General features: G+C 40.9%; 2 protein-coding genes across 5 annotated transcripts; both read right to left on the bottom strand.

Annotated features, from left to right (window-relative positions):
- Positions 1-1,614: 1,614 nt before the first annotated feature.
- On the bottom strand, positions 1,615-16,434 carry Jumu (Forkhead box protein N4 jumeau). Of its 4 annotated transcripts, XM_083055876.1 has the most exons (5): positions 16,295-16,434; positions 15,407-16,215; positions 8,193-8,469; positions 7,249-8,010; positions 1,615-6,053 (listed from the first exon to the last, which is right to left on the bottom strand). In XM_083055876.1, exons 3-5 carry the CDS (start codon positions 8,459-8,461, stop codon positions 5,348-5,350), a joined length of 1,737 nt encoding a protein of 578 aa, XP_082912002.1. In that variant the 5' UTR covers positions 8,462-8,469; positions 15,407-16,215; positions 16,295-16,434; the 3' UTR covers positions 1,615-5,347. The 4 variants fall into 4 exon arrangements, with proteins under 4 accessions (XP_082912002.1, XP_082912006.1, XP_082912005.1 ...); XM_083055880.1 differs by lacking the exon at positions 15,407-16,215 and having other exon boundaries at positions 16,295-16,405; XM_083055879.1 differs by having other exon boundaries at positions 16,013-16,336.
- A 40-nt stretch (positions 16,435-16,474) lies between these two features.
- On the bottom strand, positions 16,475-22,275 carry LOC145946317 (aminoacylase-1-like). Its single transcript, XM_083055881.1, has 5 exons — positions 21,986-22,275; positions 19,842-20,011; positions 19,254-19,757; positions 17,955-18,245; positions 16,475-17,517 (listed from the first exon to the last, which is right to left on the bottom strand). Exons 1-5 carry the CDS (start codon positions 22,077-22,079, stop codon positions 17,374-17,376), a joined length of 1,203 nt encoding a protein of 400 aa, XP_082912007.1. The 5' UTR covers positions 22,080-22,275; the 3' UTR covers positions 16,475-17,373.
- Positions 22,276-22,360: the final 85 nt, after the last annotated feature.

Below are 22,360 nucleotides of genomic sequence, written 5' to 3'. Positions count from 1 at the left end.
CGCAGATGATTTTTCGAATATTTAAGGGACATTTATTGCCGCACTATCGACACTACCTCTTTGCAAATTATATTCTCCTATTAACTCAGACGATTTTTCGGACATATTAAAAGACATTTATTTTGCCGCACTATCGACACTACCTCTTTGCAAATTATATTCTCCTATTAACGCAGATGATTTTTCGAATATTTAAGGGACATTTATTGCCGCACTATCGACACTACCTCTTGGGGAAAAGTCATCGCAGGATCGCGAGACAAAAAGCAGGACTCCTTTGGGACACCCTGTAGAGAATCATAAAAGCGGCTGGAGCGGCAGGGATGGGGAGGTAGAGAGTAATCAAGAGCGGCATTAAGAGACGCCGCGCGCACACTGTGCGTTCTTCTTCTATGGTACCGTTGGTCCTTCACCCGCGGCGGATCACGACGTATAATAACCTTGGACCTCCCGTTTTATTTTCGTCAGTTTTCAAGTCTGGCTCGGATATATCTATAAGATGCACTCGGGGTTACCCTTCTCTCTTCCGCGAAAGGGAAGAGCTGAAAGGGGTGAAGGGAAGGGAAGAAAGAGAGGAAAGTTTGCGCCTACGACGTCTGCCGAGAATAATGCGCCAGTATGCGTTTTCTCTCGTCTCTTCCATGCCTTGACTCTTCAGAGAGAGAGAGAGAGAGAGAGAGAGAGAGAGAGAGAGAGAGAGAGAGAGAGAGAGAGAGAGAGAGAGAGAGAGACCTCTCTTCTCTACTTATTTTTTTTTCTCTCTCATCTCACAAGAATTTCCATTCAAAGAGATTAACTCATCTAAGGATGACCCGTACGAGACGTTCTTTATACGAATCGCTACCAATTGAACGAAAGAGAGATTTTCCGAAAAATGAGAGATTGTTTTATTTATTTATTTTAAAAAAACACGAAACAATATACATATTAACAAGTATACATATATAAATTAATAGCCGATATTTTCTCAAAAATTTTATTAATCTTTTTTATTATTTGATTGATTTTTAAATTACTATTATTAAATTTAAACCTTTTATTGCTACGTCATAATTATTATTAGAGAGCTTCACATACAACTAATAAATAATAATAAAGTCGAGTAAAAAGAAGAGAACGAGAGATGCACTTTTTTTCTCGCGTTACAATTTATGTTAATTGAACTCTAACAAAGAGTGAACTTAGATTCTCCCGATTGTTTTATTTGGTTTGCTTGGTGTAGTTATTGTTATTATGGAGTTTTCGAATGCATTGTAGATAATATATACGAATGCATCGTAGAGAGTATATTACTACGATGCGCCATGCACAGGTTCTCTCTCTCCCTTCTCCCTATAGATACAGCTGATAACTCGGCATATATACATATATATATGTAATGTATATACATATATATACATTGTATACCAGACTATCGCAGGCATCGCTCGAGTCATAATATACACGGTGTCGTGGAAACGACATAAACATAGCTAGCCAGCGAGCTGGCTCATTTTCTCTCTCGTGATGCTCCTTCTGAAATTAACAATTCATTTACAGAATTGAAAAGTTAGAGAAAGATTTAACGATTAAAATTAGCGAATAAGGATAAATATGCATTTCAAAGATGACAACGAGACAGAATCAACCTTTTATTAATTCGAGAGAAATTAATTTTCTAAATAATTCCATAATATGTATATAAATTTTCTAAATTTTCCGATAATGTGGGCTTCTTCGTGTACGCCATTTTTACGCATCGCGGCATGTATTATACGTACGCATCATAAATAGGATGCATATAATCATGTAACCTTTCGGTTGTCTTATGCGGGGTCTCGTTTCTCAACTTTTGAAACGATGATGAAGAGAAAGGATGAGGAACGGAGAGGGAAAGGTAAAGAGAGAGAGATAGAAAGAGAGAAAAGGAGCTGCAAAGGAAAGTAGAAGAGGGGGATAAAGGGAGAGTACTACGAGAATACTTGCGTATGGTAAATGGACTGTAGTACTATGAGTCAGTCACACCCACAAAGCCGGTTGTGGGTTCAAGATCCTCTCTCTCTCTCCTCCTCCACCCCTCATTCTCTCTCTCTCTCTCTCTCTCTCTCTCTCTCTCTCTCTCTCTCTCTCTCTCTCTCACATCCGCACGCACAAGCACGTGATTGTACATATTATACGTCGGCACGAGGTCACGCATACATATCGAATCTATCGGCCTTGTCTCGCGCGAGCGAGACTACTAATCACCGAGATACTCATTGTAGTACGAGTGATAAGAATAAGGCGAGATAACGTGGGAATTTTCGAAGTAGCGCAAAAATTACACACGATCAAGAGAGCTCGTAGCTGTCGTGAAAAAGAGACGGTTTGCTTTTCTTACAATTAGAGAACTGGAAATTTTAATGAAGGGAGAGGCTATCACATTTTTTTTAACTGATAAAAGGCTCTTTCGCACTATTTTTCTTGAATCTTTTTCTTTAATAGAACTATGAAGAAAATATTTATTACAAGATTTTTTCGAGCGTCAATTAGTTGAGACACCATCTCGTTAACTGATAAAGGCAATCATTTGGATACCCCGGGGCTCTTCGCGATCATAAACCGGTCCTGGGTGTTGCGCGTTTTGTCGGTGCTCGAAACACCTGACGAAACGTCCGTGGCGATGCAACTGATAAATAAAGGGGGAGGGCTACAAAAGAAGGAGAAGGGCGGAAGGTAGGGCACGCATTCGGAATGCGAGCGTGAATCCCCGGCGTGCGTACTACACACACGTTTGTTTCTTTGTAGCTAACCGAATGGAACGAGGCGACTCGACGATGTTCTCTCTTCGTCCGTTTATGCGTTAAATAAAAACTAAAAAATTTTGCCGCGGAAAAGAGCGAGCAATCTTATATACTAATATGGAAAATAGTTTTGACAGGAGGAAGCAACGCGAGGGACAAAATACACTCGAATTTCAGGAATAAAAAGAGAATGCGATTCAATAAATCGAACTGTTTTGCAACAAAATTTCGGACAAAATAAAGGGCGATTTTTGCTAAGAGACTCTCTGAAGATATTTATTGAAAAAAATAATAAAAAGATATATTGATATATCAAGATATATCTTTTTATTATTTTTTTTCAATATATATCTTCAGGGAGCCTCTATATTAGAAAAAAAAATATATATATATACATATGTTATAATTAATTAAAAATTTATGTAAAGAACGGCCGGGGTGCTTTCACCAGTCTCGTAAATACCTTATTTCGTTATTTTCGAACGATGACATAAAGAAAAGCGACGCGATACAAAGACGACGCTGCTACAAAGTAGCGATGGCGGAGAATCGTTTCAGGGAGAATCGCGATCGAGGGCCGGCGATCTCGCGTGAGCGCGGCCGAGTTCTTTGTGATCAGGGCGAGACCGAGAAACCGGTTTCATTGGCGGAGGGTCCTTCTTCTTTCTTTCTCTCCTCCTTTGTCAAACGAACCGAACGTGAATCGCGCGCGGTCTGTTTCAATGTAAACTGGCTCCTCGTCGTAAGTAATCGGCATGCGGACACGCGTGCGATCGCATATCGATAAACGTACGCAGATGCGTGTCAATCGTCGTTGCTTCCTCTCGCCCCCTTCTTTTTTTTACGCCGGGTTACGCAAGCCGGATAGTTAGTCGGTTCGGCGGAATAAAATTAATAATATTACGGGAATATAATATTCAATCAATCAATCGCTGAATCAATATGTATGTGGATAATTAAACAGGAATTATACACGATTACCCTGACACTAATCGTTCGATGAATGATATACCGCGATTGACGCAAATACAAATTATAAATAATAAATTTATAATCGAATAGGAAAAATATTATACGGGATACGATCGAGCGATCTCTAAGCGTAAAGTGTGCTTGTCAGCATTTTATTACAAACTGCAATCATTGCACATATACATCATCTTTACGCATTTAAATGTCGTGCGCCCTACACGAACGTTTTACACACTCATTACTTACGATAGAAATGTTACAAACAGGTACAAAAACTACGCTACGCTCTAAACTTAACTGCTATCGCCCTCCCATTCGGCGTTGCCTATTTTGTTTTATCGCTAAATGCATCGTAAGCGTTTATGGAGCTTGGTCTCGCTCTCGCGTGGAATGAAATTCACGTTCGTACGCAACGAACGATTTATATATATGTATAAATACGAAATGTACACGGGGCCGTAACTAGATAAAACGTCAAAGACGGAATCTAGGAAAGATTCGCATATCTACTCCATCTTTTTTTTTTGGCAGAAATTTCTTTGTCCGGAAAATTTCCGAATGGAACAAAACATCGGAAGGAATTTGTTATCAAAAATTCATTCCAGTTTTTAGGCGGACATTCTCGGTCAAATTTGAAAAATTTTACCAACTATTTTTTAACATTAATTAAAATTAGAATAGTTTAGGGACTTTCTATTGCTAATTAGTAATATCAGTCGATACATGCGCGTAATGCATACAAATTTAGCTCTTTGCTCTAAAAGAGCTAAGTACGATTTTATAAAAAAAAAAAAAAAAAAAAAAAAATTTCAAAAATTTTACTATATAATAATCACAGGGGAGGGATAGCAATATATATGTGAATTATAGTCGTCGAAAAATCGGTATGAGATCGTGTGTCATGTATCTTTACTGTAAATCTACACGTTAACACTAACGTTCGTAATTTTATCTTTGACCATACTTGGCAGTGTCGAGTTGCGCGAGTTCTTATTTCTCGATTAATTTATTTCCTATTTCGCACGGACGGTACGAGGAAGCCGACGATATGTCCTGCACTATTATCTCTTGAGTGTTTTTTTATCTTGCAGAATCGCAAAACGAAAAACAATTAGAAAATTAATAAAGCATCGAAAAGTATTTATTACAAAATAGTAGTGGCGCGACATTTAACGTATACGATCCGAAAGTTCAGCAATGTAAAAATTGTACGGAAAACTAGAGTTTGAGTCCATATGTCTACAAAATATATAAATATATGTAGAGTAAAATACTACAACTGATCATTCACGGATGTATAACTTTTCTACACGTGCGCGACTGGTCCCACATCACGTTTCTAAAAAAAAAAGAAAAAGAAAAAGAAAAACAGTCTTTGTACATTGTATATGTATATACACGTATTTGTACATTTTAAAATTACAATTATTTACAAGAGCTTGTGTATAAAAAAAAATACAAGTTATCAATATAAAAACACAAATCGATTATTTACAAATGCTGAATGTAAAAAAAATACGATACACAATTATGTACATTAGTTTAGTTATAAAAAAAAGTGTCTCATATAAGTCAGATCAATCTCGTGCAATATAAATCCCAAGGTATCCCCCTCAATCGGCCTCGAGAAGCGACCGGGTCGAAGTGATCGGGACAGTTCCGGGCCGCAGCGCGACGAGGTGCGACTTCTTCCGCGGCGACGTCGCGCCGACCTGCTGATAGACGTACTTGCTCTGTATCGGCGAGCTCGAGACGCTAGTGGTCTTCTGACGCTTCGCGCACGAGACGTACTCGTACACGAAGGATTGTTCCTCTCTGGGGAAGTCGGTCAGCCGGGTGTCGAGCAGCTCGGCGGCGTCGCCGAGATCGAGACCCTCGTAGAGCTGCCCGACGACGATATCTTCGTCGACGATGTCGATGTGCTTGGTCTCGTCGTACGTGATGTTCTCGTCGTCATTGATAATCTCGTCCGCCGCGGAGCCGCCTGTCTCGGAATCCGCGTAGCTCTCCTCCGCGTCCTCATATATCTCCTCGTGCCTGTCACCCTCGTACTTCATCTCGCCCCGTTCGAGAAGCTCGAGATGATCGGGATGCACCATGGCCCGCTTGATCGCGATCGGATCTTTCCTGGACCACTTTCGCACCTCCTCGTCCATCTTGGCCACCTTCGAGGGATGGATGGCCCACAGGCAGCCCTTGCGCTGGCTACCGTTTCCGGGCGGCTTCTCGATCTTCTCGAAACACTTATTCAACGACAAGTTGTGCCTCACGGAATTTTTCCATCCTGTCGGCGCGGTTTTGAAGTAGGGAAAGTGTCGGCTGCGTGAACAAAAACGAGAAAATGCAACATGAATTTCGCGTTAATCGGACTCTTTTCGTTGAATGTAACAATGTATTATTAAGTTAACGAGCGAATTTGTATAAATAAGTTTGAATAAATTATTTATATATGTCATATAAATTTGTATAAATAATTTATTTAAATTTCGATTCATGAGTAAAATTTAAAAGCCCACTCCTCTTTGTCTCTCTCTAATGAATATAATTTTATCAATGTCAAAGAATATTTTTAAAAAATAGAAACATCTGGAAAATTAAATTAACTACGCACATTTTTGGAAAAGAATACTTTCTTCGAATGCTGTGAAACCATAAATATTTCAGATAACTTGCATTGACATCTTTGCTTTACAAAGAGAAGTTTTAACGGAATGGCTCTACAAGGTTATTTCAGTGAGACTTTTCAGTCATTTTACGAGCGTGTTAGTCATAACGGCGAGAAACGAAGGCAGGTGGTAAACGAGAGAGAGCGGGCCCCGTTCGTTTCTAAGGAGACTGTACCCCGGTATGCCCCTGGTTGTTCAAGGGCCCCATACAAAATGGCAGCTTCTTTCTCTCTTTCTCTCTCCCTCTCTCTTATAACTCCCTTTCCCTCCCGTACAACTCAGGAATAAAGAGGGAAAAGACAATACTTTTGCCCCTCGTATATATACCTAAACGCAAAAGGGGGCTTCACCAGCCCCCTTATTCTTCCGGCCAAATGGTCGAAAATAAACGGACGAGGCGACACGTTTGTTCATCAAGTATAAAATTCCTCGTTGCTCGTCACGAAAATATCACGCGATGAAAAATATCATCACACATTTTCAAAAGTTTGAGAGAATTCGCGAGAAAGATAATTTTTTTAAAGCTATCTTTAAAAAAATTAAAATAATCCGCATCGAAGTTATTTTGTCCGCAAAATAAAACTAGTATTTTTATTTATTGTATGATATATAATAATATTTGAAATAAATAAAATTCATATATTTAATAATATCAAGATTAAAGTAATAATTTAGATTTTAGAAAAGACCTATAAGTAATAATTTAGATTTAAAAAAAAGTCCTATCGAAAACGTATATTAACTTAACTTGCAACGCGCATTTGAAAAACAACTTCAATAAATCTTAATTAAATATCGTTTAATTAACAATTTAAAAATTATTTTGTGATAATTCGAAGGACACTCACCACATGAAGTTGTAGATTTCGGAGACCGGCAACAAGCCCGTTTGGCTGTTCTTCAGCGCCATCGCGATGAGACACGAATACGAGTACGCAGGCTTCGGATAAGGGTTGTCGCGCTGCCCCGTGAGATCTTTCTCGCGCTTCGTCGCCTGTATCATCACCGTCGTCGTCGCACCCGAGCCGACGTCATGCACGTTATTGTTGTAAATCTGCTTGCGTATATGGCCGCCCGGGTTAGAGGTCAACATCTTGATATCCATCGTGCCAGCCACGGTACCTATCTTGGGATGCTGCATCTGTACCCTCGTCAGCTGTATCGTCGGCGACGAGGAGGCGGTTACCGTCGTCCTGACGCCGGCCGACGATGACGATATCGACGTCGGGGCCTTCGCGCTCGGGGATTCAGCGGCAGTCGCATCCTGCTGCTCGTCCTCCGTTTCCTCTTCTTCATCCTCCGACTCTTCCTCCTCCGTCTCCTCGTACTCTGTTTCGTACTTGGGTTCGTTCTCTTCAATCTCCTCTTCCTCTTCCTCTTCGCTTTCGTTCTCCTCGTCGTTTTCGGTTCGCTCGGCCTCGCTTTCGTTCTCCGTTTCTTCCCCCTCGTTCTCGACGACGTTCTCTTCCACGCTCGTCTCCAACATCGCCGCTTCGCTGTTCGACGTGGGGCTGCGGATAGGCATGCACATGTTGCGGGGCAATATCAAATTCGGATCCAACGTCAATGCCAGCTCGCTGTCGCTGTCCAGATTCAGTTCCTCCAGGTTGCTGTTTCGAAAAAGACAGACAAATTTAAATTTTCTGTTCAATTCAATTAAACTTATCGAGCTTTCTCAATTTATCGTTTAAATCTAGGCAATATAATCTTATATTAAATATATACATCTCGTTCCTTCGCCATCTTTCTTTGAAACCTCATAGATGAATTCTAATTCATGCAAATTCCTCACCTGTTCGAACTACGGCTTTTGTCATTGAAGCCGACCGGGTCTTCCTCGGTCTCCGTCAAGACGTCGTCGAAGTCAAAACCGAGACCCGGTCCGTGCCAACCGAGTCGGCCTGTGTTGTCGCAACGCCGGATGTCCATATGGAACATGTCTGGTCGACCTTGGAAGGCGTCGGAGATGCTGTCGCTGCCGAACAGGCAGTCCCATGGATCCCCGGACAATCCCTGCTCCATCCCGACGGATCCGTACGCATTTACGGTATCCAATTCCATTCACTCGACTGCAAAGGACACGAAGCGATGTCTTTTAAGAGAGGACCATCATCAGAATCTATCATTAGCGTTAATTAAACTGCAGGACGCTGCGAATTAATCTTCGGAAGTAGTTTCAGTTTCGTAAAAGCGACGCAAATCGTATATAAGAAATCATTCTATCATAAAATTATATTATAGCCCTATAAAAAAGAGAGTCTAGTTGTATATTAATATTATTTGCGAGCTTTGTAATTTTTGTTTCGTATTTCTATATATTTGTATTTAATTTTACCGCATTTTACTGGGATAATAATATTTTTATTTACAATTATATAATAAAATGTGTGCGCGCGTATATATAAATTTACACTCTTCGCGTACAAAGAGATCAGATGCTTTCTCTCTCCCTCGTCCACGTCGTTTATGCACTACAACGAACTACGGGCCTTCTAAAAAAGTTTTCCACCATCCTCCCCTTCGTGGCCCTTCGCCGCTGCGGACTCATCCATATTTCAGCGCGCGTGTGCTTTTTTTAGCGACACCCAGAGTGTATTTCGGATTAACACGCGGCTCGTAGATCGATCATTTTCCGTAAGGGCGCCCGGATTGATATCTACGGCACCGCGTGCTGCTGCTGCTCTCCGCCGGAGAAATAATAGCCCGCTCGAGTTGAGATGTGACCTATAGAGTTCTCTCGTGAGAGTTCCTTGTCTCGAATGAAAGCAGATCTGTACGTCGAAACGCCACGCTTATTCGCTGCTGATCGAGACGGTTAAGGAAGCAGCGTGTATCTGATGCCTCGTGAATTATCCTCGATCACGTTGCCTTGATGAACTCTTCCCTCTCTCTCTCTCTCTTTTTCTGTTTATGTCAATCGCATTAATTTTATTGTGTATGTATAAATAGAAATTCATGCCACGAATTATATTAATTTATATATACGACTCGCTGCGCGCGTTTCCCTAATCTTTCCGAGGGATCTAGATATTCCGGGACGATTCGCTCCGAGAATTCCCACACACGTCATCTCGCATCCTTATTCCGTACTATAAATATGAGTATCACGATTGTGTCTCACTACGCCAGACAAGGCCTATAGATTTACGTAAGTGCGTCAAAGTCTATACAATTGCGCACATCTGTGCATATGAGAAAGAGAGGAAAACAAGGAGAGAGAGAGAGAGAGAGAGAGAGAGAGAGAGAGAGAGAGAGAGAGAGAGAGAGAGAGAGAGAGAGAGAGAGAGAGAGAGAGAGAGAAGAGTGTGTGTGTGTATATATATGTGTGTGTATGTGTACAATGAGGATCTTGAACCCACAACCGGTTTGTGGGTGTGACTAACTCATAGTACTACAGTCGATTTACTATACGCATAGACTCGTAGTACTCTCCCCCTTTTTCCCTCCATCATCCTTATCTTAGGCTTTCATGCAGCTCTTTCCTCGCGCGCGTCTCCCTTTTATATATATATATCCTCGACCTATACCTTCATTCAAACATAAAATAATGACAAGTAAAAATAAATGTATGTGAAGAATGAATCTCGATTCGATATTCTGACTCGAAAAAGTTTCGAGAGATTGTTTTCAATCGCTGAAATAAGCGAAACAAACGAGAGATCCTATTTCGAAAGAGAAAATCAATTCTTCTTTCTTTTTTTAGAATAAATTTTAACTTGGTTTATTCGTGTACGCTTATTCGATTTTAAGTACAGCCGAAACGAGCAGACCTCTCCTCCCTCCCTCATTCTTGTCTACACATGTGTACGCGTGTATTATGGAAACAAACATCCGGCATTGATTCGAATATTCCAGCCAGGCAGTGGCAAAATGTGCGTAGTCGCACACACACAGCATCCGGATCTCGCGATGGACCAACCGTAGATACACAAAGCCGCGCGCCGTCTCTGCCGCGCTTTTCGCCGAGTATCGATCTGATACGTCTGCCCTTCCCCCCCCCCTACCTTCCCGGCCTCATCCCCTGTCATCCACCCTCGTCGTATCCTTTTCCCCCCTGACCGTCGCAGGCAGGCAGCCGGTATTTGCGAGCTGCAAGAGCGTGCACCCCGCCGCAGCGTGCACCAATGCCGCGCCCGGGTTCGTCAGGGTGGCACCCTAACTCTCCCGCCATTCCCTTTTCTCCCCCCGTGTCTCTTCCTCGGAAGCTCGTTTGAAAATTCACCCCTCTCTCTCTCTATTTCGCTCTCCCCTTCGGTTCCCTACAGCTCCCCGACAGCAGACCGCTCGTTAACCCTTAATATCGCTCGCTAGGGTCGAATTAATGCTTCTCTATCTTTGAGAATAAAAAGGCAGATTTTTTTTATGACGAGTTTTATATGTTGTTACTCTCGCAGTCGCTTTCAGCGAAATTACGATATTTGATTTCTGATTCCTCCAAGGTTTCGCGCATCGCGACGGTTGTACTTTCAAGTTTAATAATTTACAAAGCGGAAACATTTGTTTAAGTTTAAACAGCTGAACGAGAATTGTTTCGCGATCGAAGCTCTGTACGATAAAAGATATATGCGATTGTAAAAAAAAAGAAAAGCTGGAGAGAAATAATAAACAATAGCAATCGATTTAATCTCTTTTAGAAGAATGGTTCCCCCTTTTCCATCATTTTACATATTATTAGAGATATGATCGATTGAAGAAACGTTTTTTTTTTTTTTTTCGCAAAACAGCTGATATCTCGTGACACGATGGTGAAATAGTTTATTCTCACGGTACCGTTTCTCTCGACGGATTAATATCGATATGTGTCACTTATCACTTATATGGGACGGCGTCGTATGTCGCACAATGACGTTGTACGCGTGGCATCGTACGCACGTGGCCGCGTAGAATTGGCGCGAAAAAGTACGTGCCTCTCTCCCCCTTTCCTCCCCCTCATCATCCCTCGTTGACGTCGCGACGATATCTCACGCATGCTTCGCATCTTCGAATTTCATCCGTATAAATTCCGGAAAAGTGGATAAAAGTGGATTTCACGGATTCGCGAAACTTTAAATCTTAAAAAAAAAAAAAAATGTTTGAAACAAATTATCACGAGGATGATGAATAAAATATTGTCGATTAAAGCGCTTATCAAATATGTTATTTCCTTTTCTATTATTCGCATTATGTATAGCACTGTGGAGCCGCGATTTAGAGAAAGGGGCAGCGAACCTGTTAGCTTTCTAAATCCCGGCTCTTGTAATATACATACACTTACCACGATTAACTCGAGCGAGCTTATCATGACGCGCGTCTCAAACTGTACACAATTATTGTATTTTAATTATCTTACTATATAATATGTACATATATATAGGATATGGATTTTTTATATAGCTGGATATACACATTATATTTCTCTCTCTAAATATTCATCGATTTTTTAGGTCTTTAAATACAAAATGGGAATATCGAGATTAAAGAGAGATTTATGCATTAACGATTACTTTGCCAACTCGATTACGTAAGAGCGCGCCTGAAATGAACTTCTCTTTAGCTTAGCTTTAATGTCGATCTCACGGTGTATTTGCTAATCCCGTCTATTGCTAATTCAATGGATTTCAAGCTTAGAATTTTTTGCTTTCACTGGCCAAACGGATGAGTCAATCGCGAGGTCCTCTCCCTCGTCTCTCCCCTTCGAGATCTTGCAAAATTTCGCACGTTACCGCGAAATCAAAGTACACGCGATCTACAGTGAAACGCGTTTCTCAATGTACCTTTAACATGCACAGATTACAGCGTCTCTCTTTCTCTCTCTCAAAGATTTGAATAAAAGGACGGTCTAACATGAATAATTCCATACATTCAATATAATTGTGGAACTTATAGTGTTTTAATAGAGCTACAAAACGGGGTACTCTACTTTATTTAAGAGTGGATATTTCCCGTGTATAGGAGTTATAAGTCTGCAATATTGTAAATGAATACATGTTACAAATTGGCGTAAATCAGATCCGTGTACTTGGACACTAAACGTTAACTATAATTGTATATAGACCGGTTCTAAATTAGGCCGTCCCCGTTTAAAATCTTCCACGCTTCGTTCGTCTCGATATTATCAAAGCGCCGCGAAAGTGGCCGCGCAAAATATGTTTCCATTCCGCGTTCTCTCGCTCGCTCGCGTCATCGCTAAAAATGCAAGAGAGCCGCGACGCGAAAGCACGAAAGCACAATGGCGCGTTACAACCGCGAGGTTACGGTTAACGACGAGCGAAAATTGCCGCCGATTGTTTCGCAAATTCGTTTCGCGATGAAAGAGAATCGCCGCGCGCGCGTGTAAAGAGAAAGAGAGGAGAGGCGCGGATTTGAAACGCGATGCGCACCTGATGCTGGGCCTCGCGTAGCGAGGAAAGGAATTTATCAATTCAATTAATTCGAGAAGCAGTTTTTTTCATCTCAACATACCGAAACAGAGTGATTTCAGACAGCGCATCGTATAGATCTGTCGATATAAATAGAGAAGACGTAGCGTTTTCGATAACAACTCTGTCAAAAATATACAGAATGTGTTTTACATGAGATACAGAAACAAAATTAACATTTCAATAAAATTTCTATAAATTCGTGTGGTTTTCGCAATTTATATTATTATTATTTATCACAATAATTTTTTTAATATACAATGAATTTTCTGTTTCCTTTTCGTGTAAAAATTCTGCTTATTTTTTAACAAGTATTAATCTGTATTATCCTATCTATAGATGAGACACCTGGTATACTTCTACGTGTCTATAGAAAAAAAAATTCGTTTCCGTCTTTTTTTAGTTTGTAAACAAAAAATCCTCGAGAAGAGGATGACATCTGTCATCCTTTTATCCCTCGCTTTTTCTCTCTCTCTCTCTCTCTCTCTCTCTCTCTCTCTCTCTCTCTCTCTCTCTCTCTCTCTCTCTCGTTCTTTGTCTCGCAGAAGTAATCGTCGAAGGATATGAGAAGAGACGAAACGCGGGAATCGAATACGGTGAAAAAAAGGTGGCGGAGAAGGAGAGAAAGAAATGTGAATTTCGATCGTGAATCGTAGAAACTGCCGCGCTTCCTGCGGTGGGCATCTGGCATGGAAGAGGCCAAAAGGGATACGAGGGGTACGAGGGGTTTCCCGGAAGGTTCTCACGGTCAATAGCTTTCCCGGCGGTATGCGGCTGGAAAGTGCTCGAGGGGTTGCCCTTCCACCTCCCCCCTTCCCCCTCCCCGTCCCTTACCCTTAGCGGACCCTTCTCTTCCGTCCTTGCCTGCAGGCTGCATTCGCATTTTGTGTTACGTCTCTCGATCTCTGTCTCGCTTGAATTTCGAAAAATATATTTTCTGAAAGATTTCTTTGTAAAATTTAATTTTTTTTTTTAGAAAAATTCGATAGACCCTGATAAATCGCGGTAGATCGGAAGACGAATGATGAAAAAAAGATAACAAGAGGACGAAACTTGAACTATACGACGACGTTATTTTGAGACGGCCAATTAACATTCGCGATCCGCGCAAAATTACTATTCGTGGCTATCAATGGAAATCGATACCGCCGTTGGCGGTTTCGGCGACGACGACGACCACCGTCGCCGCCGGCTCCAGATAATTACGCGGGAAACGTCGCGAGAGAAAGAGAGGGGGGAGGGGAGGGCAGCAGAGAGAAAGAGAGAAAAACGAAATCGAAACGAAAATTGGAAAATAGCGCGCGAGTCGACGCGAACGAATATTTCGGTGATTTGCGGTTTCCATTTCGCGGGCAAAAATTCTCCGAGCCTTTGTCTCGAAAGCGCCGAGAAGGAATGGATGAGAACCGAATCTCTCCCCTCCATCCTTACAAAAATGCCGAAGAAAAAAAAAAAAAAAAAAAGCAAATCTAAATGTAAACGAATATTTTCCTCTATTTCGCGACTCGATTCGATTTATTTTAAGGAATCCGATGTATACAAGCTCTCCTCCTTTCTTTTCGCTCTACTACCTACGCTACCTTTCCTCCGCTTCCCCTCCCGAGGGGAGGGGATTTGCGTATTATTCGTACTCGTATCTTTCATTGTCTGCGGAGCTTATTGGATCTATCCATTTACTTTATTCGCCGGACGCTTAAAGGAACCTCTCACGACGAGAAGCGCATAACGCTTTCTTTCTCTTTCCTCCTTTCCCCCCCTCCTTGCCCGCGCCATCCACTCTTTCCATCTCCTTCTTCTCTCTCTTTCCTTCATACATATTCACGTACAAATACACGCGACACTTACGCGCGCACACATACTCGCGCACGCTTTTTTGTTTACATATATTCCTGTACCGACGTTCCTGAATACATTGCATTGTTTTCGTATTGTATTTTTAGAGATTCTTCCCAGAGCATCTTAATAAATTATTCTCCCTCTCTCTTTCTCTCTCTGTTTCTTTGTACGTCACGCACTCGTTCCCGCCGAAATTCACGGAGCCGTTCGTGAATCGCTCATTCACACCGCGAGCGATACGATACACGAGACAAACTGTGGAAGGACGGGACGGTCTACTTCCCGAGCTGGCCGTGTCGTCCGCTCGTCGGTGATAATGGATTATCGTCGAGGAGTGATATAATCGGCGGGCGCCGTCGCGGGAATATATAACCCGCGAATCGACCGAAAATACCGGCGACATGCGCGGGACGAGGAGGGAAGGAGCGAGTGTCGTCGTCGTGACATCAACACACGGCCGGTATTTCGCCAGAAAACAGACAGAATCGAGAATGAGAAGAGAAAAAAAAACAAACAAAGGAGCACTCGCTCTGTTCTTGACAGACGGAGAGAGAGAGAGAGAGAGAGAGAGAGAAAGAGAGAGAGAGAGAGAGAGAGAGAGAGAGAAAAAGAGAGAGCGCGCGCGCCGGTTGGAAGAGCCCGCGAGAGACGAGACGTGACGAGACGTGACGAGACGAGACGAGAAGAGAAGAGACGAGACGAGGGCAATAATACATTTTAGCGGGCACACAATTTAATGAGAGACGCGTAATATAATGGGGCCAGAGCTTACCGTATATCGATACTTCGCGTCCGACGATCCCCGGTATCACACTGTCCGTTCGCGACGTCCACCACTTTCACACATATATTTACGAGCGAGTCGCACGATTTTCGGCGCAGCGACCATGTATAAACGTACACCGACACGGGTCCCTCTTGACGGAACTGAGGCAACGTTGGGTTGACACGAGCAGGCCCGTGAACAAAGACCACAAGATTTCAAATCCCGTCGCGCCGATTGGCCGGGCCGGGTCACGTGGCCGAGGCGCGCGGCCGCCTATTGGCCCGCCGCCACGGGGGTGCGAGGACGTTTTGAACGATGCGCCGCAATGCACATGGCTGACGGGAGGCGAATTTTCGCGGGGCGATCACCGCGGCTTCGCCCGTCTCACGAGCCACAAATCCGATCGAACGATAACGACACAGCGCACAAACGCGATCGCGGACGCGATGAATGATGACGCGACGATTCGCGACGAGGCTACTTGTTCCCCCACTGATACCCGAGTATATATACGAGACTGCTTACTAGCAAACGCACAAGGTGTTCCCTAACCTTCCCCACAGAGAAAATGGCCGAACCCAAACAACACTGCGCGCGCGGAAAGTCACTCACCGCGACGATACCTTATTACGGTGTGTCCCCCGGAGCGTCGTACACCCAGGCGGATCCGCGTAATTTTTCTCGCCAGGCACCGTCGTCGAGTCGCCCGCGACAAATAATCACCGTCCCATTCGACGAGATTGAATACGATGGGCGAGTCCATCGCAGGCCACTACGGAGGGGTGTCAGGCGGCTCCGGCGTTAAGAATGAAACACTACGCAATAATGGCGGGAAGATACGTATATACGTGTAGCACATGGCGATTTATTGACTTTGACTAGGCAAATACACACCGCACTTCTCGCGTTTCCTCTTCGATCCTCGACGCAAATTTCGCGCGAATATGGCTTTTTTTCCTCGTCACGTTTTATTTCTTACGATAATAATCGTTCACTATAGGTCCTTTACCTCCGAAATCGATAGACGGTCTCGCTCGCTCTCTCTTTTTAATGTGAATTATTTCTCCGAATATGTTATTTCTTCATACCTTTTATTTTGTAACATTTCTCTCTGCAAAACTTCTTTAAAATACGTATTATAACACATTTGTCGTTCATATCTCAGTCTATTTCGTTTGCTCAATTATTTCAATGTACATACATTAATGTATTTCTTTTCCTCCTTGTTTTTCTCATAAGAATATATATATATTTAAGACTGAATACAAGTGTACTTATGAAATATATATATTTCATAATTACACTTATATTTAGTCTTATAAAAATTATGTTCTAAGATATAACATCTATATATATGTGTATAGCTTTACTTAATTCTCTAGCAATTCTTTTGAGCAATTGGCACTTTGGTCCCACAGTATAATGTATATATATAGCACCGTCGTTTTCCATTTTCCATCTCGATGTAGACAAATAAAAATTGTGTTTGTTCTTCGTATTCGATGATTATCTGGTCATCCAATTTTCTTCTAGTATCTTGATACTATATAGTCTTGATATTGTTATTTACTTCTATTTGTCTTCACCAATCATACTTGATAACTCTTTGTATCTTCAATCCTTACGCCTTTGCTTCTTCAAGGATATTCTTTGTATATATACTCTCTGTTCCTTATATTATATATTGCTTGCGTATATAATTTCTCAAGACAAATATGTTCAACAGTCGTAAAACTTTCAAAGCTGTATAACATTAGTATATATAAATGCAATATAAAAGATATGTATATTGACTTGGTATATTATTGCACGTATGATATTGCGAGTTCTCAAGCTCAAAAACACTGGGTATATTATCTATCTCTATCATTGGTACTATCATTGGTACAATTGCAGAGTGAGCTATCTCTAGCTCTAAATACTCGATTATTGCAGCTTTTAGACTTTCATGATATAATATACGGCATGTTGGTTTAAGCACTCGCAACAGCCGGTATTATTTTGGTATATATTTCTACTCCTTTCAAGAATATGTCTTTGTTTAAATATTCATCGTGATCGTGAAGAAGTATCTTTGTCTTGTTCATCGGTGAGAAACCAATAGAAGGAATTCCAACCTGAAAAATAAAAATATATAAAGTTTTATTTTATTATAAAATCGTAGCATATCCTCAACAATTTATTATATATATTTTAATGAAATATTATATTTTACTAAATTAATACTCAATTCATTATCATTATTATATTCTCAACTTGATGTTTTGATCACGCATCACTTATTCAAATAAATTGCTATATTTAGTCAAAAGTATATAAATCTAAAATAAAAATTTATTAGATGAATAGAAGTCTAAAATAATTTAAAGCAAAAAAACAATAATGAGATGGAGAGGAACAACTTTTACAAATATGCGATACAAGATATCTCGCATTCTAATTGTCAAAGTAAAGTAATGTCATAATGATAAATAGCATATTGCATCTTCTGTATATACTTAAAAATAAAAAAATATTAAGTTGTAAAATGAAGAAAACAGTTTGATATGCTCACCTCGCGCACAAAACGGCTATCTGTGCCTCCAGGGAAGATACCAATTTTTAACTCGACACCGATTTCTTCACAGCACTTTTTAAAAGCGATCCAGAAAGGATTAGAATCGTCAAGCTTCGTATTCTCGACTTTGGGATTTTTCTCCTCGAAGGAATAGTTTACGTCTGGACCAGCTTCCTCGCACCAGCGTTTAATGATAGCTTCAAATTCTTCGTGATCGACACTGGGCGTTACACGAATATCGAATGTAGCGTAGAGCTCAGCAGGTATAACATTAGTCTGTACTCCACCCTGCAAAGACACGATTAACAGATTAGATTTGAAAAATGTTAAATAGATGAATAAAAAAGGGAATACGGAATTTAATAAAACCGCAAACTGATAAAAAATAAAGTACCAAAATAATTATATAAAATAAAAAAAATGTAATAAAAATCATTGCGTGTAAAAAAGTTTTAGTCATAATTATGAGACATAAGCAAATCGATCAATCACAGTCAAGCATTCTTATTACGTTGTAAGAATGAATGATTATAATTAATCGATTTATTTACGCTCTTACAATTACAATTACAATTTTTTCATGCAATAGATTTGCCAAAGCAGAAACAATACATTAACATACATATAATAATAATATTCATATCGTAATGTATATTACAATAATAATATTCATATCGTAATGTATATTACAATATGTGTATCGTTATCATATCTATATTATTATATTAATCAATTTGTTTACGATCTTACAATTACAATCAAATTTTTTTTCATGTGCAATAGACTTGCCAAAGCAGAAAAAATACATTAACATACATGTGATAATAATACATATTATATTATTATAACATTACGATATGTATATTATCATGTGTATATATATCTCTATATTATTATTATTATTGAACGCATAAACGATTTGACGTATTATTAGAAGAACACATTAAAATACTCACTGTAGAATATGAAAATCCCAATAGAACAGACATGTAAAGTAGACAACTGTCATGTAACAGCTTGAAAACTAAATCTAATTCATCAATTCGAGAGAACACGGTTTTTCTCATTAGTAATATAAATTCAGTATAGAATTATACTTTTAATATTTTTACACGTGTGAATTTAACATAACAAAATTGAATGAAGGATAATACGATACGTATAATTCAGTACATAATTTCATACCTTGATTTTATTTTTAAAAGTGACGAATGGATGCTCTTGTATCCGTTGGAAAAAAATTTCTTACGAACTTCTTAAAAGCTTTACCGAAATGTATGTACGAGCGGTACCTACCCAAATTTTCGTAAGATTGACAGACGTCACGTCGCCAAGTTGGTTCTTGGGATCCTTCAGCTTCGCTTTCTCGGTGTCTCTGAATTCCATGAAACGGTCGATTACGACTCTCAATTTCTCCCCGGCTGTGTTGTCCAGCATAATGGAGCCGTGTCCGGTATTACCGGCGCATTTTACATTTACGTGCCAGATCGATCTCTCTCCGTTGAACATGTAGAAGTACTCCTCCGGACAGGCCACACCCTCGTCCAAGGAGAAGCCGACGTTCAAAGCTTTGAAGTCTGCTGTGTGCACGAAATCTTTCATCCCGAGGACACCGCCAATCTCCTCGTCCGGCACAAAGGAAATGTGAATGGTGCGTTGACAGCGTTGTCCGTTCAGCTTCAGTCTGCGAATCGCTTCCAAATATTGTATCCCGACGCATTTCATGTCCTGGCTACCACGAGCGTAAATGTTATCTTGCTCGTTTATGTGAGCGCTGAAGGGTGGATAGGTCCATTTGTCCTACATCAATCAAGAGATGAATTACTATATTATAATCTCGTTAACGTGAAATTTATTTGTTTAGTGACGATCAATGCTACTCACCTCGAAGACGGGTACAACGTCCATGTGACTATTCAAGAGAATCGACGACTTTGTCGATTGCGTTCCTGCCCATGTGAGAACTACGATCGGTTTCTCAGGATGTACATGGTAGATTCTGATCGGCAAGTCGAGCGACTGAGCTTGTTTCTTTAAAAATTCCACGCATGCATCTGAAATAAAAGATACAGAATGTAGAATGGTATTTAGAGTTTTTAGGATTCAAACAGCAAGAATTTTCCAATAAGTTATATTAAATAATTTTATATATATTACAAATTTCAGGCTCTCTTATTTGCGAAATTCAATCATTTAATTTAAAAAACTTTGCGTTGTAAATATAAGATAATTTAAAGCGTTACGAAACATTATCTTCAATTTTCTCTTAGCAGATAACACAAATAATTTATGTATTGCTTTTTGTACATATGTGTATAGATATTCAAGTATTTATAGTGTTAAAGTAGCGATTAAAAAAATACATAATTCTCAAGGTTGGAAATTGAATATGCTTATTAATAGCAGCTTTAATATGCTGTTGCATATTGTGTGTCTGCCTTTAAATATTCGAATCTATTGTCATGCCGACTACAAATCTTAATTTCGTACAGTTCGTAATAAGACTAATTGTAAGTGTTTAATGAACATTGAAACAATAACATTAAGATATATACAATTTAATCTGCAGTTAACTTAGTAATATATGCAAGGACAGTATTATTAATTTCTTCAGCATAGTTCATATACAAAATTCTGTTAATTAATTAATTAAATTATGTTAATCTTTTCTAATTCCACATGTAAATATACATATTTATATAATTTTTTGTTTATATTAGAAATATATAAAATTTATAAGTTTAATATAAAGTTTAAAGAATTTATAAAAGAAAGTTAAATGTAAATATTTAAAAAAAACCTTTTTTATTTCCTACTTTAAGTGAGTGTCTAAAAAAAGCATTTTGCATTTTGCATTTTCTATTTCAAATGGATTTGGACACCCATTTTGCACATCCCTGCTAGTGTCATAATAACCCATATATCGCGACAGCTAAATGCCTTTGAAAATATTGGACCGGCAGTCATTTAGTAATCCCGTTAAGAAGCTAGAAGCACTTGAAGTAAGTGAGTAGAATTAGACTTGATTGTCAATTGTAGTCCCTTATCTATTTTATCAGAGATAGAAGAGATGATAGACCAATTAACTGCGTTATCAGTAAACTGAATATTTTCCAAGCGCAAATGGACTCGTAAATAATAAATCATACGCGAGACGAGATGAGATTCTCCTGGCTAGTTACGTAATTAATTTGCGCGAGATGAGTGTCGCCGGGGTTGACGATTCCCTAAAATCCGGGTTCGAAATTTGCAACGAGACGAAAATGTATCCGGGAAGCGTCCTTGATCTAGGTCACACCGTCTTGCACCTGCAATCGCCGTCTTCGTCGTCGTCGTGGAAAAGGGGCGCCCGGGTGACCGTTCCCGGGGACGTCACGGAGATCATCGGCGTGGAGGATCTCCCGCGACCGGACGAAGGGTGATATAAAAATAGAAATAACGTCGCGCGCGCAGGGTGGGGCATGCAATGGCTGGATAGCGTCACCGACGCTATCTCTCCATTTCTCGCGAGCATCTCCACGCGTCCGCGTCACGTCATGGGCCGCGTGATTTAACGCGATCACTCGTGCATCGTCGTCGTCGTCGTCGTCTTCCGGTTAGAGGCGAGCGTCGATGAAGGGCGCAATTTACTTCGAGGAAACGTGTCGTTGAGCGAGTTCTCGCGACCCCGTTCACGCGGATGCGACCGGCGTGGGTCTCTCCCTCTTCCCCCCTTCACTTCACATTTACGGATGTATCTTTTTTCTTCCGGACGCGATATGTAACGTGCGCTTTCTCCCACCTTTCTATCCGCTTTTCCTTCATTTTCTCCATCGGACACACGCTTCGAAGTGATCTGGTTTCGATGTTGAACGCTCTTAGAGACGCGCGTGCAAAAATCTCTCACTCTCTCACTCTCTCACTCTCTCACTCTCTCTCACTCTCTCTCTCTCTCGCTCTCCTTTTCTATCTCAGAATTTAAGAACCGCACGTTCGCGACTAATTTCTCGAAATTAAAAATAAAATTACGAATTTTTGCGATGGCTCACCGTAATTAATGTTCGGCTGCACCGAAGGTATCCGCAGGTACTCGCGAAAGTTCTCCACAGCTGTTTCGTCCAGCTCGGCCTGAGACGGCGACATTGTGTCCACAAGATCCGTCTCTCTCTTTTGTCCGCCTGTACGCGTGCTGTACCCTCTGCACCCTGGTCCTGTCTTCCTGCTTAGGTGCGCGTCCGGACGCTCCACCGTCGAGCTCGACTGTCACAGCAGAAGACGCCGCGTCGCGAGACCCGGAATGCCGCTGCGGCCGGAACGGAATGTCGCGGATTGTCGCTTGTCGCGCGGCCCACACGAACGCCGCGGCTCGGCTCGGCCAATTGCCGCCGGTGCCGGCGAGACGTCACGTGACGTCACGGCCGCGC

This window comes from Prenolepis imparis, unplaced genomic scaffold, assembly GCF_030444845.1.
Source record: "Prenolepis imparis isolate NDT839.2.m4 unplaced genomic scaffold, iyPreImpa1.0 SCAF_15, whole genome shotgun sequence".
NCBI lineage: Eukaryota > Metazoa > Arthropoda > Insecta > Hymenoptera > Formicidae > Prenolepis > Prenolepis imparis.
This window is presented reverse-complemented; position numbering and strand designations above follow the sequence as displayed.